This window comes from Neltuma alba, unplaced genomic scaffold, assembly GCF_004799145.2.
Source record: "Neltuma alba isolate B1F8T4 unplaced genomic scaffold, ASM479914v2 tig00011242_pilon, whole genome shotgun sequence".
NCBI lineage: Eukaryota > Viridiplantae > Streptophyta > Magnoliopsida > Fabales > Fabaceae > Neltuma > Neltuma alba.
The window spans coordinates 3,688-14,052 of NW_021635960.1; the positions used below are offsets into that span (position 1 = coordinate 3,688).

At 37.2% G+C, this 10,365-nt stretch overlaps 2 protein-coding genes across 2 annotated transcripts; both read right to left on the bottom strand.

Annotated features, from left to right (window-relative positions):
• LOC114762785 (GABA transporter 1-like) lies at window positions 1-3,223 on the bottom strand. The gene is made up of 8 exons (XM_028952359.1): window positions 3,191-3,223; window positions 2,320-2,491; window positions 1,867-2,097; window positions 1,504-1,601; window positions 1,237-1,423; window positions 1,008-1,138; window positions 654-887; window positions 1-498 (listed from the first exon to the last, which is right to left on the bottom strand). Exons 1-8 carry the CDS (start codon window positions 3,221-3,223, stop codon window positions 118-120), a joined length of 1,467 nt encoding a protein of 488 aa, XP_028808192.1. The 3' UTR covers window positions 1-117.
• Window positions 3,224-4,142: 919 nt separating this feature from the next.
• LOC114762780 (GABA transporter 1-like) lies at window positions 4,143-6,757 on the bottom strand. Its single transcript, XM_028952355.1, has 7 exons — window positions 6,552-6,757; window positions 6,058-6,288; window positions 5,722-5,819; window positions 5,456-5,642; window positions 5,227-5,357; window positions 4,874-5,107; window positions 4,143-4,718 (listed from the first exon to the last, which is right to left on the bottom strand). The coding sequence occupies exons 1-7, from the start codon at window positions 6,691-6,693 to the stop codon at window positions 4,338-4,340; spliced, it is 1,404 nt and encodes a 467-aa protein (XP_028808188.1). The 5' UTR covers window positions 6,694-6,757; the 3' UTR covers window positions 4,143-4,337.
• Between the last annotated feature and the right edge of the window lie 3,608 nt (window positions 6,758-10,365).

Below are 10,365 nucleotides of genomic sequence, written 5' to 3' on the forward strand. Positions count from 1 at the left end.
TTCAAAAGTGCCGATTATTTTTTGAGCCGCCTTTTTAGAGTTGGGCTGAGTATGATTTTAGTGGGCTCGGATAGGCATCGTGAGATTTTCCTCCCATGAAGACCCCTAATTAATAGATTATACATTAGCAAACAATCTGTAATTTTTAGCGTCAAGGACTATTTGTCTGACTGCTGCAATAGCTGCTATAGCTCCCAAAGCAGAGAAAGTGACAGCAATAATGGCGTTCAGCCAGAAAATGGGACTTCGCTTGGATGGCTTAAAAGTGAGGTTGAAGAAAACCGCAGGCAAGATGAAGTCAAGAGGAGTGAAACCAAAAGCACCGATGAGTGCGTTTATGTCCCCAAAAAATGGAAGCATCGCTGCTATAACAACCGCCAGAGCAGTACTCAATGACCGAGTAATCGCTCTGGGGATCACATTGCGCATCGAAAATTCTGCTCTTTTTGGGTCCGCAAATGCTCGTTCCATCATTTCGTTCGTAGGCTGCAGGTAAACCTGCACACCACACAGTTATGTTGAGACTTCACTCTTCATCCTTACGCATTATGTATGATTTAGCAAGGGTTTTTTGATTTGTGCACTCGATAAAGAATTGGAACTATAGATATAGATAACGCAGAAAATGGAGGTTGAAGATAAGGGATACGTACCACCCCGACAGCTGAAAGCTGAGCTATGGTGAAAATGTTGGTCATATAAATAAACCACCTGGGCGTCAAAGGCCTCCCCTGATCAACAAAGTTGTTTAAGATGAGGCCAGCAGAATGGTTCCCAAATGCCCAGTAACCAGAGATTGCAACGCTGAAGAATGTCACTATGAGTACCAAGTAACAAACACACAGTCCCTTGAACATCTTCCCTTTTACAGGGGGTGCCAATGTTGCCTGTAAACCCAGGAAAACAAAAGAAGACAAATTTCATATTCACAATCACACACAACACGAACATCTCGATGTGGTTGATGCTTCGAAAAGTGTGAAGTAATTAGTTGAGTTAGTGGAAACCTGAATTTCAGGAATGATTCCATTTCCGTAAGTGGTGGCAATGATGGCCATAGCATTGAAGATTCCGAACAGACGAGTCTCTGTATCGCCATGCAGAGAATAATCCTTTGGTGGGCCTTTGGAGGAGTTACCTGCAGGAATTTGGGTAAATATGGCATGTGACTAATTGCAATAATGAAAAGGGAAATACAAGTGGAAACTTGAGAAGAAATTAATGAAGCAGAAATACCAATATAAATGGAAGCGCCAGTAACACAAAAACTGTAGGCGAGGCAGAGAACCAAAGACACCATATTGATGTGCCTCAGCGAATGAAACGATGGAAGCTGAGCCAAGATTAGCATCAAGCATCCGAATATTAACACAAACTCGTACAGCTTCATGCTCCCATTTGGGTTTGCCACCACGTAAATTGCCTTCATTATTCAAGAACAGATAGGTTTCATTTCTGTAAAAGCGGGTGAGAATGTTGAAGGATTTGAGGTCACTTATTTACCTTCATGCATTGTCCACCCAGAAGAGTGCAAGCCACAACAGCACCGTAGCAGACTGCGAATTGAATTGGCCCCACAAAATACCGACCCCAAGCTGGGCCTGCCATTCATAAAACCAAACACGGGGGTACGTTATAGAATACTTGGGCCATTTGGCTGGCCCATATAAATTGGGCTTATAGGTTCCCCAGCCTTATTGCAAAGTTTTCTCTTTTATGCCTCACTAAAGGGTGTAGTATTATTCTATTGCATTTCTATGTTATGAAACACGTGTAACGGCGGAGGGAAGATAATGACAGTACCTAGAACTAAATATTTGAGGGAGGGGGAAAAAACCTAGAGATCTGAAGTAAGATGAGAAAAACCTAAAATGTGGTGGGCCAAGTCTCGGAATCGGAGCAGGCGGTGGCCATGCTGAGCATGATGTTCCAGAACCAGGGACAATAAATTGTAGTTATAGAAGGTGACGAGGCCAGCAACAACCAAGCAGATGAGACCACCTGTCCAGCCCAGGAACGTGAAGGCGTATGGAAGACTAAGCAGTGGCGGTGCTACTATGGAGGTCGTGAGGTGGTAGCCACAGTGCACCCACGATCCTGCCATAATAATAATAATGATAAATAAATCACAATGATTGATGATCATATCAAGTAGATAATAAAAAAAATAGAATCCGCCCTCCACCACGTGCCTCATCCCTCACAAGAAGGAATTGGGAGGACTCCAACTTCTTCTTTGGGAAGAAAAGGTTGAATGAAGAAACATTACAGAGATGATAGCTTCTGAGAATGAAGAGCAGAGAAGGAGAAGGATGATACCTTTAGACTTGAGAACAAAGAGGGCTCCGGCATCTTCAACATCGCCATGGTTCTGAGGAAGATCAAGCCGTGTGGAACTTGTGGGAGGATTCTTTGCTGCATCATCACCAACTCCATTGGAGGTCGGAAGCAGAGAGCTCATCTTCTTCTTCTTCTTCTGATCTTTCTTTCTCTATATGCCAACTACAAGTCCAACCACAGAACAGCCCCAAACACAACATCCTTACTGTTACTATATATAGAACCAGAGTCAACTGCCTCTAGTTTATTATTATAATCAGCGAAATAATAAATTGCTATTCCTAACAGTCAATTGTTTTGGCCTCTCATTGAATATAATAGTACATCCGGCCTGAATATAAAAATTAATTGGCAATTGAATGTTATTATAAATATAAAATTTTCATTCATTTTGCCTATCAAACTTGTAATATTTTCTTCAAAATATCCCTCTATTGATTATAATGGGTCTCACTGAAAGACGGTTTGCATGTAATTAAAATGAGTAGGTTAGGGAAGTCAAAAAAATACTCCTCCGGTCCTAATTATAAGACCCAATTGACTTATTTGAGGAGATTAAGGAAGTAAGTTAAGTTGGTTATTTATAATAAATAAGTGTTGTTATTCCTAAAATATCCTTGCTAATTAAGTATATTGGCTAAAACTATCATTATTAGAAGGATTATCTTGGAAAAAAATGCATAAATATAAGAGAGAAAATGGATTGGGTCTTATAATTAGGACCAAATAAAAAGTCAAATTGGGTCTTATAATAAGGACCGGAGGAGTATTTGTTATAATTAACCAAGTTAACTAATTTTTTTAATCTCTATAAATTAGTTATTTAGATCTTATAATAAAAATCACTTACAGATAATGATGACGTTGATGCGGACCACGCCATTTAAGACTCGGGAAGAAGAGTTAAAAAGTAATGAATCGGAGCTCGCAAGGAGCACCGGGGGTGGGAAAAGTCAAAGATGCTAGAATCAAAGATGCGGGCGAGGCGGGAGGCGATGTGAACGCACAAAGAAAACTCGTGGCCAAACATGGAATTGGTGTTTGGGAGCGGTCAGGTGATTATGATTATTTTTATTTTTATTTTTTGGGTCAAGATTATGATTAATTTGTCCACCATAATCACATATGATATGATGAATTTAAATTAACTATATTTTGGTTTTTGAGCCACACAACATTTCCTCAATAAGATCAGACCCTAAATTACCATCGCAAGTTTAATAAACTTACTTGCGAGTCTCAATTATTTCAAAAAAGAATATGACCTTGAAAAAGTATCCTCTATTGAATACGAAGCTGTTGTCCCTAATTTCTCAATTATGACCGTCACTTCTCGAAGGGTGCTTTGAAAAATGATTCATTAATACTCTTCCGGTCCTTAATATAGAACCCAATTGTTGAGTTGGTTTTGGTCCTAAATATAAAACTCATTTCTCATATTTATCAATTTTCTCTAAATTACCCCTATAGATACTCTATCAACCATAATCAAGTAGAAGATAGAGAGGGGTATTAAGAAAGCTGATTATGGTATTTTAAAAAAAACGTGTCACAATTTTTATAATTAACTAACTTACCTAACTTTCTTAATCTAATCAAATTAGTTAAATGGGTCCTATATTAAGGATCGGAGGAGTATGTCATTATTATTTGCGGAAATTTTACATTATGAAGCACCTACTCCTGGGAAAAAAAAAAACACTTCGCCCAATCATCATCACGTGTTAGATGATTCCAACCTTTGACTTTTAGTTTTTTAAAACAACAAAATACATAGGCATACTTTCGTGAACAAAACCATATTTTGCCGTCTTGAAAATTGCCTTCTCTTATTTACACGCATTCCCGTCCTTTTTACAACATCATAACAACCGGATTACATTATTTAAAAAGTTTGAGCTGCTTTTTTGGGGTTGGGCTGAGTATGCTTTTAGTGGGTTCGGATAGGCATTGTGAGATTTTCCTCCCATGAAGATTGAAGACCCCTAATTAATAGATTATACATTAGCAAACAATCGGTAATATTTGGCGTCAAGGACTATTTGTCTGACTGCTGCAACAGCTGCTATAGCTCCCAAAGCAGAGAAGGTGACAGCAATAATGGCGTTCAGCCAGAAAATGGGACTTCGCTTGGATGGCTTAAAAGTGAGGTTGAAGAAAACCGCTGGCAAGATGAAGTCAAGCGGAGTGAAACCAAAAGCACCGATGAGTGCGTTTATGTCCCCAAAAAATGGAAGCATCGCTGCTATAACAACTGCCAGAGCAGTACTCAATGACCGAGTAATCACTCTGGGGATCACATTGCGCATCGAAAATTCTGCTCTTTTTGGGTCCGCAAATATTCGTTCCATCATTTCGTTCGTAGGCTGCAGGTAAACCTGCACACCATACAGTTATGTTGAGACTTCACTCTTCACCCTTACGCATTATGTATGATTTAGCAACGGTTTTTTGATTTGTGCACTCGATAAAGAATTGGAACTATAGATATAGATAACGCAGAAAATGGAGGTTGAAGATAAGGGATACGTACCACCCCGACAGCTGAAAGCTGAGCTATGGTGAAAATGTTGGTCATATAAATAAACCACCTGGGCGTCAAAGGCCTCCCCTGATCAACAAAGTTGTTTAAGATGAGGCCAGCAGAATGGTTCCCAAATGCCCAGTAACCAGAGATTGCAACGCTGAAGAATGTCACTATGAGTACCAAGTAACAAACACACAGTCCCTTGAACATCTTCCCTTTTACAGGGGGTGCCAATGTTGCCTGTAAACCCAGGAAAACAAAAGAAGACAAATTTCATATTCACAACCACACACAACACGAAATCTCGATGTGGTTGATGCTTCGAAAAGTGTGAAGTAGTTAGTTGACTTGGTGGGAACCTGAATTTCAGGAATGATTCCATTTCCGTAAGTGGTGGCAATGATGGCAATAGCATTGAAGATTCCGAACAGACGAGTCTCTGTATCGCCAGGCAGAGAATAATCCTTTGGTGGGCCTTTGGAGGAGTTACCTGCAGGAATTTGGGTAAAAATGGCATGTCACTAAGTGCAATAATGAAAAGGGAAATACAAGTGGAAACTTGCGAAGGAATTAATGAAGCAGAAATACCAATATAAATGGAAGCGCCAGTAACACAAAAACTGTAGGCGAGGCAGAGAACCAAAGACACCATATTGATGTGCCTCAGCGAATGAAACGATGGAAGCTGAGCCAATATTAGCATCAAGCATCCGAATATTAACGCAAATTCGTACAACTTCATGCTCCCATTTGGGTTTGCCACCACGTAAATTGCCTTCATTATTCAAGAACAGATAGATTTCATTTCCGTAAAAGCGGTGAGAATGTTAAAGGATTTGAGGTCAATTATTTACCTTCATACATTGTCCACCCAGAAGCATGAAGGCCACAACAGCGCCGTAGCAGACTGCGAATTGAATTGGCCCCACAAAAAACCGACTCCAAGCTGGGCCTGCCATTCATTGAAACAAATATGGAATACTTGGGCCATTTGACTGGGCCATATAATTTGGGCTTGTCGTTTCCTAAGCCCTATTGCAAAGTTTGCGCTTTTGTGTGTAACCAAAGGGAGTAGTATTGTGTAGCGGAGTAGGGAAGACAATGACAGTATCTATAGCTAAATATTTGAGGGGCTGGCAAGGAAAGGTAGTGGAAAAAAAACTAGAGACTTGAGGGAAGATGATAAAAACCTAAAATGTGGTGAGCCAAGTCTCGGAATCGGAGCAGACGGTGGCCGTGCTGAGCATGATGTTCCAGAACCAGGGACAATAAATTGTAGTTATAGAAGGTGACGATGCCCGCAACAACCAAGCAGATGAGACCACCTGTCCAGCCCAGGAACGTGAAGGCGTATGGAAGACTAAGCAGTGGTGGTGCTACTATGGAGGTCGTGAGGTGGTAGCCACAGTGCACCCACGATCCTGCCATTATAATGATAATAATAATGATAAATAAATCATAATCGTTGATGATCATATCAAGTAGATAATAATAACGATAATAAGAAAAAATAGAACCCCCCCCCCCAAAAAAAAAAACCATGTGCCTCATCCCTCGCAAGCAGGAATTGGGAGGAATCACACTTCTTCTTTGAGAAGAAAAGTGTTGAGTGAAGAAACATTACAGAGATCATATCAGGGGATAGCTCCTGAGAATGGAGAGCAGAGAAGGAGAAGGATGATACCTTTGGATTTAAGAACAAAGAGGGCTCCGGCATCGACAACATCGCCATGCTTCTGAGGAAGATCAAGCCGCATGGAACTTGTGGGAGGATTCTTTGCTGCATCATCACCAACTACGTTGGAGGTCGGAAGCAGAGAGCTCATCTTCTTCTGATCTCTCTTTCTCTATATGCCAACTACAAGTCCTACAACAGAACAGCCTCATACACAGCATTATTACTATTATATATATAGAACCAGAGCCAACTGCCTCTAATTTATTGCTCTTCCTGTCCTTAATATAAGACTCATTTAACTAATTTAATTAGATTAAGAAAGTTAAGTAAGTTAGTTAGTTATAAGAAATGTGACATGTTTTTCTTAAAATATCATGATCATCTTTCTTAATATCCCCTCTTCCTTTTTTACTTAATTATGGTTGAAGGAGTATCCATAGAAGTAATTTAGAGAAAATTGATAAATATAAGAAATGGGTCTTATATTTAGAATTAAAACCAACTCAACAATTGAGTTCTATATTAAGGACCGGAGGAGTATTATAATCAACGAAATAATAAATTGCTATTCCTAACAGTCAATTTTTTTGGCCTCTCATAGAATACCCTTAATATAAAAATTAATTAGTTGTTATAAATATAAAATTTCAATTTATTTTGCCTATTAAATTTATAGTATTTTTTTAAAATATCCTAATTAATTATACTGAGTTTCACTAAGAGACGGTTTTAATGCATGTAATTAAAAAAAGTAATTTAGAAAAGTCACAATTAACTATCTTAGCTAATTTTTTTAATCTTTTCAAATTAATTATCTAGTTTTTATGTTAAAAAGCACTTGCAGATAAGACGCCATTGAAGACAAGGGGAGAAGAGTCAAAGAGTAGCGAATCGGAGCTTGCAAGGACCAAGGAGGATGGTGGGGTGGGAAAACTCGTAGATGTTAGGAATCAAAGATGTGGGCGAGGAGGGAGGCGATGTGAACGCACAGAGAAGACTAGTGGCCAAGCATGGAATTGGTGTTTTGGAGCTGTCAGATGATTATGATTTTTTTTTCGTCAAGATTATGATTAATTCAACAATCTGCGTCTGGAAAAGGATTCCGATTCTCTTGTGGATTGTCCCCAAGCCTCCTAAACCAAAATCATACTAGCTCCAATTTAAAATATAAAAACTAGATGGAGAGTTTTTTTTAGCCTTAATGTCAGATTTCAATACACTTTACTTTTTAAGTTTATGATTTCCCCCCTCAAAGTATGGATTTCATTAAGGAATATATACCAAAAAACCCATGATTAAAAACATTTTTATAGAAAGTCTAGTCTACTATACACAAACCGTTAATAATGCAGCATATTTTATGAATAAAGATGCGTCTAGCTAGCATACCAATGTTTCAAAACCAGAGAGCTGAGAGACGATAAAATTGTTCATCAATCTTGGGTTTTCAAATCAATTTGTCCATCCTAATCATATATGACAATTTTTTTAATCACATATTATCATTTTATTAGAGATAATTATGCTTAAGACATTGTCAGATAGTAAATATGAGTACCTCTCTCAATGAGAATTCTAACTTTGATTCGCCACGTTATGAAAGACTAATTCTTTTTATTAGACTTTACTCCTACTGGTCACATATTCACATATGACAGGTTTAAATTAATCATATTTTGCTTTTTGAGCGGCACAACATTTTCTTAACGAGATCCCACCTTAAATTACCATTGCAAGTTTAATAACCTTATTTGCAAGTCTCAGTTATTTCCAAAAAAAAAAAAAGGAATATAACCTTGTAAAAGTATCCTTTATTGAATGCTAAGCTGGAACCCCTAACTTCTCAACTGTGACCATCACTTCAAGAGGGTTGCTCTGGAAAAATGATTCATTAATATGTCATTATTATTTGCAGAAATTTTACATTATGAAGTACCTACCCCCCACCACCAAAAAAAAAAAAAAACACTTCAACCGATAATAAAGACGATTTCAACCTTTAATTTTTAGTTTTTCAAATTAAACAACAAAATACATGGGCATACTTTCCTGAATAAACCATATTTGCAGTCTTGAAAATTGCCTTCTTTTATTTACACTCATTCCCGTCCTTTTTACAAGATCATAATAACCTAATTACATTATTTAAAAAATTTGCTAAAGTTAATTAAAAATAATAAATACACAAGAAATATATAATTTTTTAGATATACTTTTACTTATAAGAAGGTAGCAGTGACAAAGAGAAATAGTAAGAACAAAAATAAAAGAGAACATATGAAAAAAAAAAGGTAGAATAGAATTAATTAAAAATAAAATTAATAAAAATATATTTAATTTTTAGATAATCTTATGCTGAATATTGTCAAAAGAACCAAATCAATTTAAAAATTAGGAACTTCCAAATAAAAAGAGAAGAGTTATGGGTGTTTGGAAAACACTACAAGTATTTAAAAAATATATTTTTATCTAAAGTAAGATGAAAATTTTTTTACATATTAATTTTATAGATTGTAAAATTATTTTTAAAAAGATAATGCAAGATAAGGAACAGAATGCCCTCCGTGCTTAAATGTTCTCTTATTCATAGACAACATATCTGTCCATTGATGACTTCACCAACAGCTGACGTCCACTTTGAATTCAAAGCAGTACAAAATTAAAGATAATAATAAATCATCCAACGATTGGACGTACAAGTAATTAATTGAATTCAGACAGTACTGAATTTCGGAGCATTTAATGATGGAATCCTAATGTCATAACACGTGTTGGGCACGATGTGGCTCTCCCACCTAATTTTCTCCGACCTAACATTCCTCAAATAATCTAACTTCAACACGTGACTTAGGGGGTGTTTGGCAAAACCAAAACCTAGGTTTCAAAATCACTTTTCCGCAAAACGAGGTAACCTCCTCCACATATTTACTTCGTAATCCGTAAAAGCACTTCTGAAACAATGGTTTGGTTTCTATCCAAACACCCCCTTAATCGATCGAGGAAGGCATTCCAGAAAGCCCAGACAAGATTGGGCTTGGAGTGGTGCAAAAAGTGGGCTTCATATTAGTTTGTAAGATGGCCCTTTGAGCATTATACAGTATCTGTCTTATTTTGCCCCGAGAAAGACATGTAGTTGGGTCAATTGTTACTGCTCTTCATCCAAAAAGGCAGAGTCCAGTGATTACTTTTGAGGGGTATTTTTGTAAAGATGACATTAAAAATTCATCGAAGTCTGCGAAATTTCTTACATTTGATAACAAAAAAATTCTCCTAATTTGTTACTTGCATGATAATAACGGAGGAGGTGTATGATATTTGATGCTACGGATTAAAATTCAGACATTATGAAACTTGCATAGGAGTATTTTCTAACGTAATTTTGTACTTACAGGAGGTTTGATTTTTTAGCAGTCGATGGAATTGCTTGTTAAGAACATTAATTAATCACTAATCCTTCGGATGATGGCCCCCCTACAAATATACTCAGTGTCCTTCTTAATGAATGACAAGCCTTAGCCCCAGACAAACAAGAAGAAGCTGCTCAAGACAGCACAGTGGCAAGGTGTGGATCAACATATTTTAAATAATTTTATAGTGTACAAAATAAATATATAAAAAGAATATCCTCTTATAAAGCGCAAAATTGAGTATTTATAATATAACCAAAGGGGTGACCAGAAGCAATAGAGCTTTTAAGGTTGGGTAGTAAGTGTGACAGTATATGAATTAAGAACTGTTTAACCTGTGCATGACATATGAAGAGACCAGGTTCAGATATAAATATATATATATATATATATATTTGTGGAATGATTAAGAT

Excerpts from the sequence above, each read along its gene's own strand:
- LOC114762785 (XM_028952359.1), bottom strand. The coding sequence starts at position 3,223 with ATGGCGTGGTCCGCATCAACGTCATCATTATCT. Across the intron at positions 2,492-3,190 it reads CATCAACGTCATCATTATCT|AGAAAGAAAGATCAGAAGAA; the intron begins GTAAGTGATTTT and ends GTTGGCATATAG. Across the intron at positions 499-653 it reads AGCTTTCAGCTGTCGGGGTG|GTTTACCTGCAGCCTACGAA; the intron begins GTACGTATCCCT and ends TGTGGTGTGCAG.
- LOC114762780 (XM_028952355.1), bottom strand. The coding sequence starts at position 6,693 with ATGAGCTCTCTGCTTCCGACCTCCAACGTAGTTGGTGATGATGCAGCA. Across the intron at positions 5,820-6,057 it reads CTTGGCTCACCACATTTTAG|GCCCAGCTTGGAGTCGGTTT; the intron begins GTTTTTATCATC and ends AATGAATGGCAG. Across the intron at positions 5,358-5,455 it reads TGGCGCTTCCATTTATATTG|GTAACTCCTCCAAAGGCCCA; the intron begins GTATTTCTGCTT and ends AAATTCCTGCAG.